The 24,268-nt window shown below is 45.0% G+C and overlaps 1 protein-coding gene across 1 annotated transcript in view; it reads left to right on the top strand.

Moving 5' to 3' along the window:
- LOC147701502 (transient receptor potential cation channel subfamily M member 4-like) overlaps window positions 1-24,268 on the top strand; it is a 363,218-nt gene that overhangs the window by 151,216 nt on the left and 187,734 nt on the right. Inside the window, exons 3-4 of the mRNA XM_086930188.1 lie at window positions 5,488-5,665; window positions 18,538-18,718. Of these exons, the coding sequence (XP_086786314.1) occupies window positions 5,488-5,665; window positions 18,538-18,718 (359 nt within the window). The remainder of the gene's footprint in view (window positions 1-5,487; window positions 5,666-18,537; window positions 18,719-24,268) is intronic.

Genomic DNA, 24,268 nt, shown 5'->3' with positions numbered 1-24,268 from the left:
AACCGTGTCGGATGAAGATAATCCCTTGAAAAATGTTTATCCCTTAACAGTAGCAAACTCTTTGCATATTGTGCTATGTTTGACAACAAACTTTGTAGCAACTTGTTCTTCCTTATTTGAATCTCTTGCTTTCCTCCGCTCCCTTACATGTTGCGAATGCTGTATGTCCTTCACCCCACAGTCATCCAACGCTCATATTCTTATGTTGGTAAATTGCTACACATTGGCCCTCAATATGAGTGGCTCAGTCAATGGGCAGGATTTTTCTCACCTGTTACAGGCCCATTACAAGTGGGACAAAGAGGTTATTCAAGGTGCAATACCTAATTTTGGCCTGTCAGCCGCGGTGTTCCTACGGATGTTATGTTATGTTAACTCCATTTTTTAAGCGCACAGCTGCCCCAGCTAAGGGTTGTGCATTCCGCTGGGGTTGGTAACTACTATAACTGTAGAATCTCCTCCCACTCATTTCATCCCGTCCAGGGCAGTCTGATCACTGGGCACACAGACGATCTACCTCAAAAGTGTTAAACATTTGTCTATAAGGGCATGACAAATTTTCATAGTAACCATATGGGCTATGGGATAAATGTATGTACATTCAAATGGTAATTTTTTAGTCTACACTGAAAATCTGGCTCGCGTGTACAATGGACATCCGCAACTTCCTGACATTTAGATGACGGGGGCAAAGGGGGAGATTCTTATGTACAGTACCATAGGCTAAGAATTTATCCACAATCAAGACTATCATTAATCCGTGGTTTATAATGGAGGTCACCATAAGTAAAGACCATCTAATTTTGGCTCTCCCAACACCAGCTACAGGTAGACCATGACCTACTGGATGCTTACCCAGTTCAGTATACCATCACTTAACACTTCTCTCTTTAATATCCTACACAGAATAGCTGACAAACTCCACCCTAACATAGAAGACCACCGTACTGCATTGAAATAAACCCATTACTAACACTAATTTTCACCTAGGCTAATACCATAAATTGACCCCGGAGGTAACTACGTTGTTTGCATATTTTGTATACTTCAAAGTTCTGAGAAGCAACTGGAAAGTAACCTGTATGGCGGCATGGTAATTACATCACATAAACAATACATGTACCTGACTAAGTCTTTTTTACTCAATGCAGATTTAACTGATTGTCTTCACAGGTACTCAGTAGAGAGCGGTATGCCTCATAGAGATCCAGTGGTACTCCGCTGGACAGGAATTCCCCTCTAACCCTGTAATGGACTGATAGGGCCCCCAAGTTACTCCACAATGTAATGTAATGTAAGTGAACATTTATAACGCGCAGCAATCGCTCCAAGGAGCATCTAGGCGCCAGATAATGATCCAGAGATGTAGGAAACAGGTTGGTGGTAGGTGAAAACTCATCCAACTGTTACACTAGGGCTCTAGCGCAAGTGTCCTGTAGCTTAAAGACCCAGGTTTTCAGTCCCTTTCTGAAGTCTTTTTCCTTGTCTAATGCACGTAGAGAAGGGGGGAGAGTATTCCAAGCTTTAGCTCCAAGTACTGGGAGTGATTTGCCGCCTCTCGTGCTAAGCCTGAAAATGGGGACCGACAACAAGTTCGCACTAGACGATCGAAGAGTGCGTGTAGGGTGGTATCTAGCAAATCTCCGCTGTAAGTATTTTGGTCCTAGGGCATGGATGGCTCTAAAGGTAATTATCAATATTTTGAAAAGGACCATATTGGTTACTGGTAACCAATGCAGTGTATTTAGTGCCGATGTTGCAGATGATTTCTTCGGCCATTTAAGAACTAGCCTGGCTGCTGCATTTTGCACCATTTGAAGCTTATGGGTGATTGTTTTGGTGGTCCCTGCACATAGACTGTTGCAATAGTCTATCCTCGATGTCACTAAGGCAACTGTTACAGTTTTTCTGGCCTCCAGCGGAAGTACATCAAAAAACTTCCTGAGTCCTTTGATGATGGCAAAGCAGGTCCCTGCGACCTTCAGGGCTTGCTGCTTAAAAGACAGATTGCTGTCGAACGCGATACCTAGATTCCGTGCAGACTCAGTTGTGTGGGGCGGGATTTCTGCCTTTTCCGGCCACCAAGTTTTGGGGACGAAGTTGTTATTCAGGCCCATGGGCACAATCTCCGTCTTGCCCGTGTTGTATTTTAGATGATTAGACTTCATCTAATTGAATGTAGCAGTAAGGCAACATTTGAGCTTTTCTTCTCATTCCTGTGTATCTTTGTCCAGGACCAGTATCAGTTGAGTGTCGTCGGCATATGCCACTACATCAATTCCAAATGTCGATATTAACTTAATTAGAGGAGCAGTGTAAACATTAAACAGTGTCGGGCTAAGGCTCGACCCTTGCGGCACTCCCATCTTTATTTGCTTCTCCTTAGATCGAAATTCGCCCAAGGTGACTACTTGTCTCCTGCCACTCAGGAAGTTCTTAATCCATTCTAACACTGTGCCGGAGATGCCAGATGTTTCCAACCTATTAATCAGGATGGCATGCGAAACCGTGTCGAAGGCCGCCGACAGATCTAATAAAATCAGGACGGCCTTCTTTCCCTGGTCCAGTGCCATACGAATGGTGTCCGAAGTGAGCAGGAGGGCAGATTCCGTGGAATGTTGTGCCCTGAAGCCAGATTGATTGGGATGCCATGCTTCATTATCTTCTAGGAACTTGGTAATCTGTTTGTTTACACCGGCCTCTGTGATTTTACATAGCACTGGAAGTAGAGATATTGGTCATAGATTTGATAATGTGGTGGGATCGGGCAGTTGTTTTTTTTGTAGTGATTTGACTGCAGCTAGTTTCCATTCTGATGGAATATTTGCTGTGACCAAGGAGGAATTTACGATGCCATTAAATACTGGGTTAGCTACCTCAACAATCATGTGTAGCAGTGCTGGGGGACATGGGTCAAAAGGAGAGCCTGACTTGGCAGCTAAGATTGCCTTAGAAGTCTCCTCCATGCTGATTGAGTGGAAGGTTTCCAACTGGTTCCTTCCCTTGTTTTCGTCTTCTACCATAACCTCGGGAGTATTGAAGTCCTTCGTAAGGCCCAGCACCTTATCTTCAAAGTAGTCTGCAATAATGTTACACAGACTCTCCGAGGGCGGGATTTCCTGTTCTAGTATTTTGGGCTTGTTGAAGCTGTTAACAATTTTGAAGATGGTTTTTTGTCTATTCCTGGCATTTTCTATTTCTGCGGTATAAACATTTGTCTTTGCTTGTTTAATCAGTGCATGATATGCACTTCTAGCTGTTTTATAATTATTGTGGTCTTCATTGCAGTAGTTTATCCTCCATCTGCGTTCAGCTCTTCGTACCTCTCCTTGTTTGATTTTTAACATGGGGTTGAACCACAGTGCTGATTGTTTCTTTGCAGCTAGCCTAGGTTTACGATTTGCCGGGGCTGCTTTCTCTTTCAGCTCTGACATCCATTTCCTAAAGATGTCATTGTCTACTTCCTGTTGTCCTGACCATAGTGGTTCATGTTCCTTCGCCATGTTAATTAATTCTGGGTGTTTTATGACGGCTTTCCATTCTCCTTGCCTGCAATGGGTTGTTTTCCCTGCCAGTTTATTTTTTCTAATCGTTTTGAATGGTAATACAAAAGGTATTAAAGTATGGTCTGTCCATATTTGGACTATGGGGCATTTGATTTGTAGTTCTTGTAGGTTGGTCGATATGCAATCAATCGTGTGTCCAGCCTTGTGCGTGGGCTGCGTGATGCATATATTAAGGCCTAACACATCCATTGTGTCCCTGAAGGAAATTGCTGAAGCATCGGTTTGGGACTCAAGATGTATATTGATATCACCGAGTAATGTGAAATTTGAAAAACGCAGGGCCAGAGAACTCCGCGCCTCCCCAATGCTTTCCAGGAAGCCTTTGCATGGGCCTGGGGGGCGATAAATCAAAGCGCCTGCAAACGTAAAGGAATAATTAAGCTTAAGTAAAAAGCCCATCCCTTCCGCATCCTTAAGCTCCTGTAATTTCATTATAGTACAGTTGAATGAATCTCTGTATATAATTGCTATTCCCCCACCCCGGTTTTCCTCCCTATCCATCCTCAGAATCTGATATCCCAGAGGGAGGGCATGCACTATATCTGGAGTAGACCATGATTTGAGCCACGTTTCCGTAATGAACAGGCAGTCTAAATTCCCTTCTAAAATTACATCGTAGATGTCAAGTGCGTGTTTCGGTAGTGATCTGGCATTAATCAGGGCCCCTTTTAATTCTGCATCATTGGTAGTGTGTGCAGCGGTTTGCGTCCAGTGGAAGACTCTATGACATTCTCTGCAACTCACCGGGCCTTTCAGTGTTGAGATGTCTTGTTTGCAACTACAAGTGGTAGAGGTGGCACAAATAGCCATGAGCTCCTGTCTACTATAGGTAGTGAGAGGCATGGTAATGGCAGTATTTCCTGCCCTATGCCCGGCAATACAGCAGTACATGTGGATAGAGCCCCAGAGATGCTGCACTTGACAGCAGTGCACCTTAAAGGTGTGGTACTAGAAAGTACTACCATTTATCGCCAGAGTTACTACAGTAAACATAGGACCTCCGAACTAAACCACATAGGGTCTCTGAACCACTATGCACCTCCGAGCTCCTCAGGTATTCCCTACTACACGGCACTCCTTTCTTATGTTCCAACTGATTCAAATGCAAAAGTAAATGGCCCTGGAGATACTCTACTGAATTGAAGTATACCCATAGGTTCCTAAAGATACCCCTTTAAGGGGCAGAACGCGCTTATGCTCCACTAGACCGAAGTACACCTCACAGTCCTCGAAATGCAGCACTAAAAAGTAGTAAACCTCTTACAGCCCCGAATATACTAAACTAAGCAGTACTTTGCCATTATGCTCCCATAGACAGCAGTGCATCCTGATGGGATCCAGAGGTAATCTATTGGACAACAGTAGCAGCTGTACCCTACTATACAGCAGTAGACTCTAATGAGATACTCCATACCCTTAGTTGTCGCCGGCGGTCCTCAGGAGTTCTTCCCTAGTTCTTAGATTGGACTTGAGTTAATCGGTCTTCGCAGTCTGCTACAGAAGGTAGCTATGTTTACAGATCTGATGCTTCCTGCCACACCTTATGAAACACAGTGGTGATGAACCGGTGGCTAGGTGGTACCAGAGGCATCTTTATCCATTTCTGGCCTTGGAAGCCTGCACATTGAGAGCACTGGCTCACCACTTTTACCAACAGCAGTCGCCTCCAAACCAGCAGCACTCTGTTTAAAGACTCTGAGTCTGATGTAGATCCTATAGGAGTTATATTCCAGCTGACGGGATATCTGTCACCATTGTGACCGAGTAACCCATCCCCCAAGATGTAAATCGGGCCCCAAGTCTTGTCGGATGGTTTTCTCCGCTGTCTTCCCACAGCCTGTCGGTCTTTATTTGGTACTGTTCTTTAAGTATGAAATGAGGGGATTTATGTTCTTATCTGGATATTTTTTTAACCCCTCAGGTCTGTGCCACATTGCCAATGTGGTGCCCCCAGGAACAAGCATGTGCCTATAGCGATGGAGGATAACTTCGGAGCAGCGATTGTCAGCAAATGGGACACGCACGAGCATACAACTGAAGAGGCAACGGACGCCTTTGGAGACATTGAGTTTGTAGGTGCCGGCAAGAAAATCAGCAAGGTGAGATAGCTGCTTGAGCAATATTTTTATTCCGGGGAGATTTTATCGAGTCATTATATTCGAACATGCCCTCTATGAATGATTCTCTTTCTGTCTGTAAGCCACATCTCTTTAAGGATGTTATGGTGGGGATTTTTCCTACTGTGTCGTCCCAATTATGTACTCGTGAGATTGATTCCGATTGTGTTGTGGTATGTGGGAGTGACATTTAAACTGTGATTACCCCAAAAAAAAGCACAGGTAGCCTAGAGCAGTTTCTTTTACCTATTTTTCTTGTGCAGGTTGGTTATCCTGCAAGGTTCTGATTATTCACTTGATCGCTGGTAGCATGAATATGTGAAAAGCTATGTAATGACTTTATTTATTGCTTTGTTAATGGAAACATTGTGTTTACGTTTTGAGTATTGAGCTTTGTTATTGATCATACAGCACTCTTGTTAGGTGATTTGCACAATAGCAAATACTAAATCCATTTACTTTTGCATTTGAATACAAAGGAAAAGTGGTGCAATGATTTGCTCAGAAAAAGGCAAGGTGTAGCAGGTGGTATTTATGCCTCTGCTTCATCTCAACGTAGGGCTTTCAAGAATCTTTCAAGAGTTTTGGAATCTTAATTCTCACCCAATATCATTTTAGGAGAATACTTCAATCTATTGCAAAATATAATATTTGACAGATCAGGAAATAATTGGTTTGGTACTTTAATCCAGTAAAGAGTTGCAGATTTTTTTTAATTTTATTTGTTTTCTTCAATATTTTCTCTTGCTTTTATTCTACTCATTTCGGTTTCTCTCTCTTGGTCTATCATCTGTCCTTTATTACTTTTTTTTTCTTTCTCTGGGTCGTTGCTATGTATTTTTTTGTTCATTTTTCCTGTGCTTGCCTGTCCCTTTCTATCTCGCTCAATCTGTCTCAGTACACTTCTTTCGCTTCCCCCTTTCCTTCCTCTGCCCCTTGGGGTTTACTGTTTTCTCTTCCATCTTCACGCCGTGCTCCATCCCTTCATTCGTGGGAGGCGCGGATGGCGTTTCTCTTCTGTACCTTGAACACACGCCTTGTTTACTTTTAGGCCGTGGCTGTTGTCTTCGCCCGGTTGGTGCTTTATCACGAGCATGTTTCTCACGAGCGCCTGACTCACAGTTCAGCTATGTGCAACAGCAGCTGTCCGAGTGGATTGCCTGACCCGCCCATGGCGCCGCCCCACTGCTAATCACACATCACAGCGGCAGCTGCGTGACACGAGGAAGGGCACTGGAGGCGGAAACGGTGTGCTTAGGTTTACAGGTCAAACTCCTAGTAGCGCATACAGATCAAACTCTGAGAACTGCACGAAGATCAAACTCTTAGAACTGCAGGCAGCTCAGGCACCCGAAACTGATAAGAACTTATAATATTGGAAGTGCCATTGTTTCGTAATCCGGGCAATTGGAAACGCTTCACTGCCTTGCGTTTTTATTTGTAAATGTGAATTTGCTGCATTAGCCGCACAATCCACTATTTGCTGCATACTTTGGAGATTTCAACGAAAATAGATGCAACTGCAGATTATTAACAATGCTTCAATCTGAGGCAGCCACGGCTATAACCTTTGTAAAACTGGGTGTTTTTCATCTGTTGACACCTTGAATCAGGCCTAAAAAAATCAAGCCAATAGGTCTTACCTTTTGCACTGTGTAAACCCTTTTGCTGATGCTGATGGAAAACTAGGAATACCCGAACCTTTTCTTACTGCCCTTCTTCTGTAGTGCCTCTTTCCCTTCAGTTTCTTTCAACGACCATATGATTCTCCCCTCGACTGTCTCTTCCCCAACATTGTTTTTCCTATAACCTACTCTCCCCATACCCTTCTGTCTCCTCTCCTACCCTTCAGTCTCCTCAATGCCCATCGGTCACTTTCCTTGCTTGTTTGTTTCTTCCCAGCCTTTCTGTCTTTAACCCGCCTCCAGTTTCTCCCCGACCCTTCCTTCACTCCACTTGCCCTTCTGTTTCTCCCCTGCCTTCCTGTCTTTCCTGTGCTTCTGTCTCTACCTCTGCCACTTTGTTTCTTGCCGGCCTTTGTATCTTTACCCGTGCTTCTTTCACTCCTGCACCTTTGTCTGTTCCCCTCCCATTCTGTTTCTCTCCCTGCCTTTGTCTTTACCCATGCTTCCGTCTCCACCCCTGCCCTTCTGTTGCCCCGCCCTTCTGCTTCTGTCATACCAGTCTATCACTCCCCTGACCTCCTGTCCAGGGCACAAGTCCTAAAAAAAGAAGTGGGGGGACTAACCAGGTTAGGCAGTATGCAAGTGAAATCATGATGCATGCCATGAATGCATATGATGCTGCATAGAACGGGGTTGAACCCAGACAAAGTCACTGGGACCTGGGTGGACAAGTGTTATGGACAGAAGGGTCCCGGACTTGAAGGAACAATTTATATACAATACAAGGATTTAGTATAAATAGAAGAAAAATGAAAGGAAAAAACAAATCAAAGATGTGATGTTTTTATTCACAAAGCACCTGTATCAACCTTTTCATGGTTATGCGATATGTATCCAAGATACATTTTTATGCTTTATCAAAATATTTTATGCCCACATATGAAAAATGGAGGGAAGTGTTGTGAGGGAATTCAGTGAAAAAAGTGGAATTAAGACACAGGAATCATTTATATACACCATTAGTCAATATTCATATATACATTCCTGAGATGGTCCCCCTAAATCTGAGTCACGCGAAAAAATATGCAAATGTCACTATATTATTGCACAAAACCAAACTCCTAAATATCTGTACAAATCCTGATTGGCGATAGGAGTTGGTAAGGGTGATGAGAGTAGTCAACGTTTCAACCCTATGAAATTGTAGGGTTGGTCGCCCTTACAGAGCGGGTCTTCATCAGGACTGGGGGACGGTGGGCTGGCCTCCTAGGGTAAAAAGGAATAGGGAAAACTAATCAGGCTTACGGGTCTACAAAGAGTCCCGAACAGCCTCTTGTTTCAGGCAGAGATAGAATGTGTCCTAGGTTACCTAGCAACCTTTTAGCGAAGATAGCGAGGGAGAGTGGGAAGAGTGAGGAGAGGGGATAGTGGGAAGAGAGGGGAGAGTGGGAAGAGTGAGGAGAGGGGAGAGTGGGGTGAGGAGAGGGGAGAGTGGGGTGAGGAGAGGAGAGAGGGGAGAGGAGAGAGGGGAGAGGGGAGAGGGGAGAGGAGAGAGCAGAGTGGGGAGAGTGAGGAGAGGGAACAAAGTCACAAAAAGAACAAGCATTGTCCGCGCTCCGGGAGTGATGACGAATTTTGGATGGGGTAGTATTGGCAAGCACTTGAGAGCTAACAGAGATTTTGTTTTCTTGGCAGCTAAGACCACGTTATATAAATGTTACACTAGTGCAATAAAAGGGCAAAACTATTTTGCAGTGATGTTGCGGTTTGCATAAAGGAGGTTGGGCAAACTGGTTTATTTGTGGATTCAGCAGATAATGTTTTGCATAAAACAAAGAGAGAAAAATGCATACCAGTTGCAGGAAATGTATCCTGCATGTATTCCTTCAAATCACTTTTCATGTGTCGTACAATTTATAACAAACAGAGTCTGCCCCGTGAATAACCTTTGTTACACCCGAGAGGCTGTCAGAATGACTGTAGGCCGGATTGAAAGGTGACTCGCCTCTCTGTTTTTGAGGCCTTGGGTGAGTTTAGCACCACGGATCCGCCTGTAAATGAAAAATAAATATGATGGAAATGTAGTTGAGTTAACTGAAGCGCCACTGTACATCACGTGGCTTTAAAGCATGGGTTCAGCCGCATCCCTCCCCCGCGGGGGAGGGATGTAAACACGAACTGCAAGCAGCCCTTGGCCCCCGCTTGGCCCTAATCCTCTGTTTATGCAGCGTTTTAGCAGACTTCTGGGGTTGTGCTCGGCTGCCATTAAAGCCCCGAAGCCTTTTGAAGTTTCCGTGAAAGTAATAAAATTAGCCAGTCCTCAGTGCTGGCCCAGCTCGAGCCGGCTGCATCCTTGTCTCGTGCCTGACACTGTCTTTTCAAGTTCATGCGAGTGATTTGGGCAAGAGCGAGGAAAAACAAGCATTGGCCATGGGGCCGGGAGCGATGACGAATTTTGGATAAGGGGGAGGGAGTATTGCCAAGCACTTGAGATCTAAAAGAGATTTTATTACAAAGGCAAACAAAACTGTACCGCAAGTCACAAAAAGAACAAGCTTTCACTTTGTAAATAATAAAACAAGTCGGATGAGGGTGGGGGGCAGGGGAGTGAGCGATAGAGACGGAGGGGAGGAGACAGTTGAGGTGTTGTGGTGATTTGGGAGGGAGGGAGGGGGTGGGTGAATAGGGCACGGGACTGTAGGGGCGGATGGGGAGGTAAAAGAGGCAGAAAAGACGGTTGGGGCACATGGCCTATTTGCATGTATGTGAGGCTAGCGCTAGATCAACTGCAAATATGTTGTAGGATTATAACAAGACTGTGAACAGGCAATGAGTTGAGGACCAAATCATGTGGCATCAGCAAAGTAGGAGCTCGTAATAATACTATTAATAATATCTGAATTATTATAAGAGGTGTGTGGCAGAGCAGAAGTGGTTAGTGTAATAGGGGACACAACCGTAATGTAAAGTGATAGCCGCAAACCTTATAATTTAAATTAGTTAAAAAACTGTTGTCCGAGCACCCGTGAATTGCGTGAGAGTTGGGATACAAGCCTTCGCCAATGCAAACGGGCACAGAGGCAGCCTGAAGTGGCGGAGCGCAAAATGATGCTCCTCCTCCCCCCTGCAGAATGTGAAGAGGCCCGAGGCTCTTGAGTAAAGCATGCCTCGCAAATATGTAATGAGCTTGAGCTGAAAAGGATCCCCTCCCTCCCCACGAAAGGCTGCAGTGTTTCTGCATGTTAGTTAGCCCCTCAATAGCGGTAACATTATTAAAGCCGGTTTATAACGTAATGGACAAAGTAAATGGCTTCAACTAACAAGCTCTTGGCATTGCTGTGGGGAGGGGGGAGGAGAAATGCGAGACACGGCCTGGCGGAATAGCGGTAACCTTATTAAAGCCGGTTTATAAGGTAATGGACAAAGTAAATGACTTCAACTAACAAGCTCTTGGCATTGCTGTGGGGAGGGGGGGGGGGGAGGAGAAATGCGAGACACAGCCTGGTGGCCGTGAAAAGTGAGAAGCAGGGGGCAGGGAGTGGATCCCTTTGAAGTGAAGCTCTCGGAGGCTGGCGGGAGCAAATGGCAAGCGCGTGCATGAGCACATGCACTCGACGAAATCCGCGATGGTTTAGACCTTGATTTGCCCCCAATACTCTCGTCTATTTATTCCTTGCGGAATGTAATAGACGAGACGTAAAAAGGCACAGGTTTAAGGCCGAGCCCTGAGGGTCACCACAGATGACCTCACGAAAGCCAGATGTAAAAGGAGGGAGAGGGACTGCTTGCTTGTATGTTGTACTTCAGGTACTCTGGTGGTTTTGTCAGACAGAACTTGTATTCTGCTTCTTTGGACTGATCCAAGATGCGAGTGATGCTGTGACTTTAAGCCAATGGGCGAAGGGCCGGACCCAAATCTTGCTCTGTGTATAATGTAAACAGTGGATCTTGCAGGTGCTGTATGAGATTCAGGAACAGCTTTGTGCTGCAGAGTGTATCGACTTGAGGATTTAAAGTCCCCATGGTGCTATTCTTGCCTTTCTTTTTGAGAAGCATGTGCCGTATTTTTTTGGCACAGTGCAGTAGCACTTTCACCAGTACCCGCTGGCTTAAAGAGGCCACTAAAAACAGGGGCACAAGCGTTCCCTTTAAGAGCAACAGGGAGCCGTCTCTCCAACTATGCAAAAAGGCTGGTTTAACTACATTTTCAGCAGACTTTTATGGACTGCCTCTTGCCAACAGCTGTACGTCCAAAAACGGGTGTATAGGTGAACCCAGCCAAGTTGGTTAACAATGCGTTCATGTTCCTATCAGTGATCTCCGGTGGAGAACCTCGGTGTGTTTTTTAAGATTTATTGCTTGCTTGTGGGAGCACTAACAATGAATGGTTAACATCCTCTACAGTGGGTGTTAACAGGGGTTAACTGCATGCCACAATTAATGGGCCCGATTCAAAGATGGCAATGCAAAACAATGACAACCAACATCATTTAACTCCTGGCAGCCTGTAGACCATGAGAATATTAATACGGGTCCCTTTAATGTCACCCAACACAGTATGTCACAGACAACTGGAATTTACTACAGCAGTCCTTTTATAAATATCCAAAATATGTTTCGCTGCGCCAAGCATTGAGAGACGTTCTCTTATCTGCAAAGGTCTCCATTTTTGTTTCTCTTTTCTATGGGGTGTAAAGGGGGAGAAAAGTAAATTCAGTCTCCGATTAAAGTAAAAATTTGAGCTCATTCCCAACTTCCTTCTTTGTGTGTTTTTAAATGATTTAAATATGTAGGTATTTGTTCAATAACAAAAAAGCAACTCTGATGTTAGCGGAAAAATAAGTTATAATACAAAGGAAATGCATTAGGGCAGGTGAGCTGGGTCGATTGCCAGCTTCCTATAGATGGTTTGATGTGCCAAGCTTCAGATGGTATCCAGGCCCTTTAGAGCCTCTTACATAAACCTTTGATATTCCATCTAAACATCTTACCCTTAGGGTTAGAGGTAAAGGACCATCAAACACAAGCATGCTACTTCTGTTGCTGACTGCTTCCCCTCTTCCTCCTGGCCTCCTTCCCACCTTACCCACACTCTCCTAAGCAGAACTTTAGGTGGGATAAAAATAGTGGGGGTGAGGGATCTCTAAAAGGGGCGTTGCCAATGCATTCAGGGTGTGGCTGAAACATGTAAACGAAATGTCTGTGATCCCCGTAGTGTGCCACCTGCCTATTCTGTTGATGCTCCTCTGAGCTCTGTTATTGCATATAGATATGTTCAAGTAGTAACCTATGCAGATAACACCCAAATGGTGGTGTCTCTTGCACAGCCAGACGGGGCAGCAGCTAACAACTTCTCAATGTGCCTTCAAGCCACAGCAGGTTGGATGGCTAATAACTGCTTGAAATTAAATGGCAGTAAGACAGAGGTGCTGGTGGTGGGACGTGCACCATCGGTGTGGACATCTGCATGGTGGCCGCAAGAACTGGGGCCTTTACACTCACCTAGTGAACAAGTGAAGAACTTGGGTATCTGGATAGATAACAAGATCTCCTTCGAGCAGCATACCACTCGGGTGGCCGGCCAATGCTTCGGCATTTTGAGAACTATGCGGAAAACATTGGACCTACTCCCCACAACAGCCAGGAAGACCATAGTCCATGCTCTGGTTACCTCGAGATTGGACTATGGGAACGTCCTGTACTTAGGAGCTAACAGATGTATCACTAGGCTTCAGCGGATACAGAATATGGCGGCCCGCATGATCTTGAAACTACCCAGAAGAGCATCATCTAAGAAAGCCCTGGAATCCCTCCACTGGCTTCCGATTAAAGAACGGGTGCTCTATAAAACCCTACTGTTCAGCCATCGCATCATGGTGGGAAAGGGGCCATCTTACCTGCTGGATCTATTGAATCCGTATATCCCAGGCCGGGACCTGAGATCTTCCGGGAAAGAGCTGGTGAAGGTCCGTAGGTTCAGAAGAGCTCGGATGGATGTACGCTCCTTCCGAGTACAAGCTGCTCAACATTGGAATAAACTCCCATACGTAATGCGATCAGAAGTCTCGGAACATATCTTCCGGAAACAACTTAATACCTACCTCTTCCCTCTGGCTATAGATTGAGGAGGTTAACAGGGGAGAACAGGGTGGGGATGATCCGTCTGTTGCCTAGGCCAGTCACTCTTAGCGCGGGGACACACTGCTCCCAGTGTAACCATGCGCTTTATAAAATGTATTATTATTATTATATAGAACACAACAAGTGATCTACACCTGAGCCACCCAGGATTGTCAGCTGTGTTAATGGTTGTTAGCTGTTTAAGATAACTGATTAACAACAATGAGTTTTTGTAAATAATGAATATTGAAAATATTTCAATTCTTAAATTCTGAGACTGAATAAAACATTACTGAGGCCTGTGCTCTGAGCAGAGAGGCCAAGGATGGAATGACTATATATATTCTGAACACGTTTCACCCACTGAAACTAGCCCTGCCTACAGCCTTAATTAACCCCATTGCTCTTTATCTTGCACAGTTATAAAGAACCTCAGTTCAAAGTTTGCACTTTACAAGAGTAATATGCTGCACGAAAAGAAAAACAAACACATCAGGGAATCAGTTAACACTTTTAGAGATTGCAAGATGAAGGAGAACGTGAAATATAAACGGGAAGTAATAGTTGAAATGGGTAATCTTAACGTTTTTACATCACTGTTCAGAAGTCGATCAGTGTTTTTGCTATTAGAGTTAAGGACATGAATGAAGGGCACATAGAGACTGGTTACAGCTTCCTTTGTAACTTGTACCGGGTCTGGGACCCAGATGATCCCGGCCCAATTAAAGCCAGGGTGCTCAGCTAAGGCTCCCCGTAGACTGAGTTTTAGATGCATTCCTATGCACCCAGAAATATGGAGGGGTTTCGCCCGTTTTTTGTTCCATTTGCAACATATTGGAGCCTGTTTATTAGGGAAGAGAGAAGAATGGAAAAAATGGGAAGGGGAAGGAACCGAAGGCTGCGGTCCATCACCATGCATTCGCTTTCCACACCCGCGCTTCCGCTCCTAAAACTCCAAATACGCTTTGATAGTAGGGTCGTTTGTAAGGCGGACCGAAGCAAATATAACTGCACTTTATGGGGCAAGTTTATTAGAACATGATTCAGCGCAGTGCAGCAAACCACCTTGATGCCCTGAGCTGCATCATTAGGAAAGTGCAGGGATGCGTCGTATTTACAGCAATGCAACACATCCCTGTGCTTTCCTCTGCACTGGTGCACAGCTGACTGCCTAGCGCCAACGCAGGCACGCTTGCAGCATGGTGCATGGGTGCCTGTGTTGTAGGGATGATGGTTTGTGTGCAGGAAGGTGTCCCTTCCTGCAAAAAAAATCACCAATGGCTTTTTCCTCCTTCAATGTATGCTGCACAATGCATCACACATAGAGCAAAAAACGAGGAGAACTCAAGGTGCTTCTTCTCAGCGGCCACTTTACCGCCTCCCCTGGGGAGGCATTCGGATCTGACGCATTCCCAGGTTGACGAAAACTTGTAAATCTGGGAATGCATTAGAATCCATGGGTATTGCTTGTGAACACCCACAGCAACACCCATGGGGCGCCCCTTTCACGCAGAGTCATTGGTGAAAGGGGCCACATTTACAAGTCCATGAAAAGCCTTGCAGGGCGGCTATGCGTGGCCATGTAAATTTGTCTCAGCATTGTGCGCCGCCGGGGTTTAAAAAAAAAAAAAATTATGCTCCTGTGGCACAGGGGCCTTGTAAATATGCCCCTTCATTTTTTTGATACACCAGCTCGAAAGTACTTAAACACGCTACGGGTACCGGTCCTCATAGCACCGGTCCTCACAAAGAGTGTTTGTCTGGTTCTGTCAAGGTTAACTTGTGCTCTGAAGACCAATCTGGTCCTCACAGTGTGGGACACACACTCACACTACACTGAAAAAACAAAGGTTAAAGTAACGTTATAGTTAGGTGAAATGCTCTGTAACCATCTAACATTTTAAACTATAAAAGAACAGCAGAAATTCACCAGTTATAGTTATCTTAAGTAACTAGAACTCGTGCCCTAAGGTTATTATAACTTGCGCCCGTCATGCATGGTTATCTCATCAATAATTTCATTGCAAATGTTGCAGTGATTTTATCAATTATGTCATAGGAGATGCCATGAGTGCTGTAATATTTAGAGTAATTAGCAATGCATGTGGCCAATCCACCCGAAGGCTGCCAACTCCCTCGCTGGCTGCCAACCCCCTCGCTGGCTGCCAACCCCATGCTGTGCACAGCCTTTGGCGTGCGTGGTGTAGGGTTCACCTCAGACCCAGAGACCCCATTCTCTAGGGCCAAAACATGTATATTAAGGGGAAGTGCAGCCCCTCCTTCCCCAAGCCATAAAAGGCAAAGGGACCACATCCCTGGTGCTGAATTACATTAAAAAAGGAGGGGACTGGACGAAAGGGTTTGATAAGTGGGATACGATCGGTATTAGCAAGGTGGAGGATCTTTGGTCCAAGGGCACAGTTAAGTCCTTTGATGCCCTTAAGGTGGATTACCAGCTCGACGACAAGGAGTATTTTCGATACCTTCAGGTGCGCCATGCTCTGATCTCTGTGTTCCCTCCAGGGACGGAGATCCCCCAGTCTTCACCGCTCGAGGACCGTATTCTGGATGGCCACGTGCCTGACAGTACGATTTCCTTAATTTATAAAAAGCTCATCAACACCAGGGCTGATCTGCTTGTGCGGCTTCGGGCCTCCTGGATTGCGGATGGCCTGGAATTGGACGACGAGGATTGGCAGATAGCGATCGCCTCCCCTAAAGAGGTGGCTATTCCAGCTCGCCTTCGTTTTGTGCAACTGAACAGCCTGGAGGGAAAACATGGACTGGTGCATGTTTCGGGAGGAGACGGTCTATGAGGCTCGGGGCCGTCCCAGGAAGTGGGGCAGGATTTGGTCACAGTGGAATGCGTATCGTGGAGATATCTGCACCCCTCCACTAGAGTATACCATTGATGTTCCTTCGTCCCCGTAATTGACGTTCCTGAAGACTGGCTAATAAAACCTCTTTGTAATCCTTTTTCACCATTCCCCCGCCCCTAGATATGAGTCGCTAAATTCTTTAGAGTCTGACTTCCTCCTCCCCTCCACCCCGAACCCTAGGTATTACTCCTACCATGTGAGTGTGTGTGATGTTTGTTATTTGTTTGCATCAAAATTATAAAAACGAAACCTGGTTTATCCTTTATTTATTGTGTTTGATGCCGGTGCACCAACACATTGCTATTTATGGTTTCAATGTGATGCCTTGTTGTCTGGTATCCAGATGTTTCTTGCCATAGCGGCCGGCCCAACTGGGTTGTAGGCAGACGCTGTGTACTGTGCAATCCGAAAATAAAGGTTTAAAAAAAAAAAAAAAGAGGGGACTGTGTGTCCCCCCCCCCTCCTCCCTGAGCCTACTGTGGCACCGGGGTCCCAGTCCACCCGGGCCTATCTAAATTATAGGTGGGTGCCCACAGGGGGCACCCACCCAACAACCCTTTGCATAAGGGGAAGATGGTGCGTGGCCCTCTCCTCGAGTCTCATTTGGCACTGGGGACCTCATACCCTGGGGCCAAATTCAATTATAAAGGGGGGGGAAGCTGTGTGCCCCACTCAAGCCTCATTTGGCTCCATTGACCCCATCCTTGAGGCCAACTTCAACAAAGGGGAGGGCAATCCTCCATCCTCGACCCTTCTCGTGCCTCGGAGACTCTATCCCCAGGTCCAGATCTTATTTAAAATGGGATGGGCCAGCTTTCCTTCCTGAGCCTTTACAGGTCCCACTGACGTGCCTCACCCCTCCCTGAGCATTATCGGGCCAGAGGACCCCATCCCCCAAGTGCCTTTCTTTTATTATAGGTGGATGCCCCTGTTCCCCCCCCAGGGTACCCACTAAGCAACACTGGTGTTTTGGGGGAGCCCCATGGTCCCAGAAGGCTTCCCGCATTGCGCGGGAACTGGCATTTCTCCCGCCCGGAAGGAGGAGCTGTCTGTGCTTCCTCCCTCTGGGTAGAAGCAAAATGTGTATTGTTTCCCTGCCCGCAGGAGTGTGGGCAGGGAAACAGAATAGAAGTCTGCTGCCAGCCGGCAGGGGCATTTTTAATTACCCGCCAGGTAGAAGCAGACTTGCCGGTTTGCTCCCATCTGGCCAGAGATTTAAAAAATTCCCCCGCCAAGCAGGAGCAAACATGTTTCCCTGCCCGCACTAATGTGGGCAGGGGAATTACTGTTTCCCGGGGTGGGCTCCCAGGGACACAGTAACTAGGCTGACCCAGAGGGATGGGGTCCTCTGGCCTTTTACATTTCAGGCCCTAGAATGGGGGGAGCTTTTTAAGCTCGGGGAGGAGGGGCCACGTGCCTCACTCCCCAAAATAAAAACAGGCGTTGACCTTCCTCACTCCCCCCCCCCCAACCCCCCAAAAAGCTCTGGCGCACACTGTTTTTTAACACCGCAAAGTCTACACTTGTCTTTATATTTCTATTTTTGCCTGGATCCTCCACAAATTTGCTGCACAATAAAAACACATCTTTTTGGCCCAGGTGGGTCCCTCCGAGACTCCACCACAAGAGTTCAGAGTCCTAAGATGGCTGCCACCACTTTCTGGTTGAAGTGGGGGCATCCAATCAGATCTCAGCAGGAGATCTTTCTAATTGATTCTGGAAGAGTGTGCATGCACAGCAATCCAGATACCAAAGCTTTCTGCCGTAAACCTTTTCATTGCTACACAGCAGCTTGCAGTGAACAGTGAGCTGAAGCTGTATAATGTAAGCAATGCTGTAGAAACAGGGATGGAGGATCCTTGGGAATCCAGAGACCTTATGGTTGGTTTCAAGGGGTACTAAGTGGCCTGTTATGACCTATGTGGGTCAAAGGAATGTCCATCACTGGAAAGTGCTTAGAAGTATAGGCTGCACTTCTGTGTCACCACAGAATGCTAGAGTAGCAAATAATGTGTCACAAAATCCAGGGCTTTCTGAATGCGACTGAAATGCAAATATTCCTTTCTGTGGTGTTTTCAGTTATAATCAGTTTTTACTGCAAACCCTAGTTATGCTGTATGAATACACCAATAATAACCCTGCCAATAATAATGTGTGATACTCTTGATTCAGGAGACTTGGGTGGCACTGTATGTTTAAAACACTTTTTTTTGCATTTCTTTCCACCCAGTTTGTCAGAGTTTCCGATGAAACGGAAGCAAACATTGTATATACACTAATCACGCAGCAATGGAAATTTCCTCCTCCCAACCTGGTGGTGTCGGTCGTTGGTGGTGATGGAGATTTCAAGATAAAGACTTGGCTGAAGGACATCCTGAGGAAGGGATTGGTCAAAGCAGCACAGAGTACAGGTCGGTAGATGCATTGGGGTCAGCTGGTGGGATTCTCTGAAGTGAATGAGTTTTGATGCTGTCTAAACAACTTACAAGATCCTGACCATTATTTGAAGGTTTATTTGGGGAAGTAATGTATTTATTAAGCGTTTTTTGAAAGATAACAGAAGTTCACATTTCTTGATATCTTTACCATTTGGAATGACAAATGCACCACTAACAACATACTTGCTAGTTGGGAGAAACTCCACTTAAGTCCAGTTGTACTTGTTTCCACCAATAAGAAAAGATGTGGTATAAATCTTGTTTTCTTAGAGTCTATTTTTGGTCACTCATTTTGACCAAATCCTGCTGGCCACTTGCCTCCCAAGAGTCCCTCAAATTATCTGAATACCTGTGTCTAGCAATTGCCTACACTTAGGGTACAACAAACACATCCGCATTCTCAAACATAACTAATATATACATTTGTATTCAGGGATTGTGTGTTCCAGTTCAAGTCTACTTTTGGCCTTGGGGTGCTCTCTTCTCCCCCACAGTTCTTCGTCCTCAGTGATTATCTTTATGCTACCAGAAGCCCATCTGTCTTACAAATTCATAGTCCACTGACTCAGTCTAGGAGGAGTTGCATTTTTACCTTCAGATTCAATGTGAAAAGATACCATAGGTATTTTAGCTGCATCTATTAAGCCCTTTCTATCTAACCAATATCATGCATTTCCTACTTCCCATAACACTATCCATGACTTTTCATCTTTGGGATTTAGATTACTACCAGACCATTCAGGGCTAGGTTTAAGTTTACTTTAATATCCGATTGTTTAAATAAAATATACTAACTCCGTTTTGGCCTGCCAGAAATGAGGTTGTTAATTTTTAAGGGGTACTGGGACACACCTAGCAGCTCCAGTTAGGTCAAACACAATTGTTGAGAATCTCTGCTCAACGCATGGTTGTTAATCCACAAGCAGCAAGCAATTCCCAAAGAAGTGTGCGCTGTGTTAAAGCACTGCCAACAATTTAATAGTAAAGTACAGAACAGAACAAAAAAAAAGCATACCAACAGACCATTGTAATGAGAGACAACAAGCATATCAAAACGTTACAGGGAGCAAGAGATATGAGTTTTACCATGTTTAATTGCCGCAAACAAAATAAGCTCTATGAAGAAACGGGTCACAGTGGATCAGAACCTAAGCACAGTTTCAGGCCAACAGTGATGGAGTGGCGGTCGGATACACCAAGTGGGTTGTCCTGTTCAAAGATCCTTACTCGGGACCTGATTTAGATCTGGCAGACTGGTTACTCGTGACAACGGTGACTGATTTCCCGGCAGCCGAAATATAAATCCCATAGGATATAATGGTATTTATATTTCGGCGGACGGGATATCCATCATCGGTGTGACGGAGTAACTCGTCTGCCAAGATCTAAATCAGGCTCTAAGTCTCCAACTGCTGAAAAGGCTGATTCTGGTCACTCAGTCCTGCATCCCTAGCTCCTCGGGGCAGGCTTCTGTGCCCCAGATCTCTTAAGGCAGAACTCTTGCAGGGTCTAGTACTCTTTAGTAAGCTGGTACCTCTTGGAGTCAGAAGTCTACTACTTTTAGTGTCCCTGAAGCAGGTAAACAGGAGGCCTACCACTTGATCCTTGGAAAACCCGTCCTTAGGTGGCAGCAGGGTTCTTGAGTCTTCATGTGAGTCTTCTTCTTCCAGCAGGAACCAGGAGTCAGAAGTCCGGAGTCTATTTCGAACACAGCCACCTTCTTCAGATGGTGTCTTCTTAGGTCTCAAAGTTTGGACGAGTTGATGGTGTTGATTCCAGATTTATCATGTGCATTAGCCATGATTGGAGAAATTCCAGTGGCCAAGCCAAACCATTTTCTTGCAGCCCCGCCACCACCTTTTACAGCATTTCTTCTTTGCCTTAAGCTAAAATTACCTAAGAGCCCCTGTTTAAAGATGGCGGGACCCTGCTGCCACCAGGAAGGCCTGTCTTTGGCTTCTTGGCATCTGTCCTACCCGAAAGGCTCAAAAGAGGGTCAAAACTGGTTTTCCCTCCTACTGTTGCTGGAGCCTAACTGTCTAGGAGGGTTTAGCAGCTCAATAGAAACCTCTCCAAGTCGAAAGAGGTAGTGCCAAATGTGCCCTTTGTTCTGCCAACTGTACCTATCCACACTGCGGTAGCTAATCCCTGCTAAATGATCAGCTGTTTACCCCAATTGGAAATTTCCTTGGCCCAGATGCAAGCCATTGTTCTCTGAGCCAGAGTTGTTAAGTCTCTGAGCAAGAGTTGTTAAGTCTCCTAGTCAAGTATGTGTATTCCAGCTCTGGAGGTGTGATGAGCAGCAGAACTAGCATAAGAAAGTTACTTTTGTGCTATCAAAATCTGACTTCACCATAGATTTTAAAAACTAAGCCGAAAATAATTTTGAAGCATTTTAACTAGTCCTTTCTTAAACTGAGGTGGAAAAATAAATATTTTTATCCCACCTAGGCTTATTAGGGAAGGGTAAGGTCAGGCCTTCAAAGTGAATGTTGTTTCGGGGTTTATTTCACTGTTAGAGCACACTAACCCTAATATGTAGTGCACTCTATTTTTATAGTTTATCACCCTGCCGTTTCTGCTTATAATGCACACTTCAGGGGTGTCTTATGAATATATGAAAACAGGTTTTTTCCTACATGGCAAATTCACTTTTCCCTGCCATGTGTCACTGCAATATATTTAAACTGCAGCTCAGCCAGAGCACAGTGGGTGCTCCTGGCAGAAATATGTTTTTGTTACATATGTGGGTGGTGTAAATATACATTGAAGAGAACATATGACATTTAACTTTCCATGACATAGGTTCACTTTAGATGCCATTCACAGTGAACTTGGAGGGAATTTAAATAGGCCAAATAGGGTGTTCCAATGTATGGCACTTGATGTAGACAATGGGCGTTTTACTATTGTTTAGCAGTGGTAAAGTTGATGGAGTTTTAAAGCCAGCAAAAATAGAGTCCAGAAAAAGGTGAAAAATTGGGGTCACTATGCAGAAATATGGCCCCTCTTTAACAGGTGGTTAGACACCTTTTAGGGGGAAGGGAGATTTAGAGGTGGGTTGAATTCTCATATAGTCTCTTGCTTTGGTAGTATTAACAAATGATGCAGTGGTGCATTTTTAAAACCTCATCGTCTATGGTACAAATATAAATGTTATATGTAAAGATGTGCTTTCTGATGGTCTTAGGAATCATGTCCCATATCATTTTCTTTGGCATTTGATACTAATTCGTTCTACAAACAGTGTTGCTCAAAGCATGTTGGAGATTATCTTTTCAGTATTTAAGAACTGTTGCCTGTCAGTTCAGGATTACCATAATCAAACTGCAAATACCTCCTACCAACTTTTTTTTTTGTTAAAGATATTTTTATTGAGAAGACAGGAAGACAAATAACAGAAGAGAGAAGGGATGGAATCACATGAAATGCAAAAAAAAAAGAAGTGCCCTCGCAGGGGCCAATTCAATAAGGCCAAGCAGCAATAATAGTGATGAAGGGTCGTACAGTCTCATTGCTCAGGGCAAAAAGAAAGAGTTCAAAAATCCGCCCGGGACAATATCAAACCCCCCGAGAAGTCCCGGAGGAGCAAGAGCCCTTACTGGCACCGGGCAAAGCTGACCAAGTCAGAGGCTTATCTCCTACCAACTTTGAATGATCTGTGACTCTAGCAAACTACCCGTAATACTGTCCAACCCAGAGTGACCGCGTTAGTTCATCATTTAGTCCTTCATTAAGCCCTCCAATGGGCTGGTAATGTTCTTAGCAGATACTTCTTTCTCCATCAGTCCAATATGGTGCCAGTCAGACCCCTATCAGTTCAACTGTGTCCCCATCCAACCATCCATGTCATATTGGACTTTCAGTGTCACACCAGGCCTTCAGAGTAACAGCATGCCATATTAATATGCTAAAGTTAACCATTCCCTTTAACCTCTCGGTGCTTCAGTCAAACCAGCAACATCAATAACAGGCCATCAGCGGGCCTACCATGCTGCCATCCGTGTTCCATTAGACTATGGCTAACAGGCCATATGTGTACCGAATTACCATGCAACCCTCAGGGGTCTGATAATGCACCACTTTGCCCATGAGACTATTAGTGCCCTAACAGATCAGCAAAGTTCCAATGGAAGCTTCACGTGAAGTTAGTGCACCAGTGTCTCCATAGGACCAGCTTCATTATGTTAGGCTTTCAGTGCCCCATTAATAAATAGTGTAACATCAAGCCAGAGTGATATGTTAGGTATGTTCCCTTTAAAGTTTGAGTGCTTCTATCAAAACACAAGTGTGGCCATCAAGTCATTCTCTGTGTTCTACCAAAGTAGGATCATAACATCAGTCCTTCCTTGCTACCACTCTGAAGGCTCAGTCAGTGTATTAGCCAGTGTTCCTATCAGATCAAGAGTGACTCCATCAGACCCTTAGTTCTCCATCAGTCCAATATCTGTCAGCGCTGTCCTTGCTCCATCACTTCCCTACTGGCCAAGTTATAATATTTTTTGTTTTACGTGGGGTTTATAAAGTGCTTCTAATCACCTAGCGGTGTCCTTGGAGTACATTTGAGTATGGTACAAATAGATGGAAGTGGTATGCCTGGTGATGGAAAGTTAGTTGATCATTTGGCAGGGATGGGGGATATAAAATATGTCCCCAACATCATGACAAAGCTGTGACTCTCATACCAAGAGATCTGGAAGCCTAGGTGAGAAGGTGAATGCAGTCTTAAGTGTCAGTCCGGTATCAGCATTATACTGTAAATGTCACACCAGGCGTCAGTATCACCTCAAACCACATTGATATCTAAAGGTCGTTGATGCAACATTTAGACCCATAGTGCAGCAGTGTTCCCAATCAGTGCTCCTACCAGGCAAGCATCTATCCCATTAAAGCCACCATTGCTCCCATTATGACAACCGTGTTCCCACCAGTCCCCAAGGGTTGACCAGGCAATCTGTAATCCATCAGATTAGCAGTGACCCATCGGAGCCTAATTTGTTCCACCAGACCCACGGTGCTTCATTAGACCATATATGCCACCATTAGTTTACCATTGTCCACGTAAGACAATCACATTAAAACATCAATACCCTAGCATATTGTCAAGACCTATCCCAATAGAAACCTCCCTCTTTCCCCCACCCTATGGAATTCTCTGTTTCCCAAGAATAATTACACAAGTTCGTGGAGGCAACAGCAAAAAGACAAGCCAGACCTGAAGCCACAGTAGGGGTCAGAGAATGGTCCCGAAGTGTCTAAATATTAGTGGTTGATGACTATTGCTTGCAGACTTATGAGGTCAATGATATATTGGACTCCCAGACCACCTTTTGTTTGTGTTTGATTTCAGTTCTGAGAAACCATATGTTTTGGGCACTTCATTCTTTCTAATGTTCTTTCTTTCAAAGGTAATATTCTTTTGGAGTGTTGGGACACATTAATTTTTAATTATATACTTTTTATTAGGTGTTATTGGGTTGTATGAACAAATCTCAAACTATCCCTTCTGAGTAACCCTTAAAG

This window comes from Lissotriton vulgaris, chromosome 7 (assembly GCF_964263255.1).
Source record: "Lissotriton vulgaris chromosome 7, aLisVul1.2, whole genome shotgun sequence".
Lineage (NCBI taxonomy): Eukaryota > Metazoa > Chordata > Amphibia > Caudata > Salamandridae > Lissotriton > Lissotriton vulgaris.
Note: the sequence above shows the minus strand (reverse complement) of the source record. Positions and strands in the feature narration are given on the sequence as shown.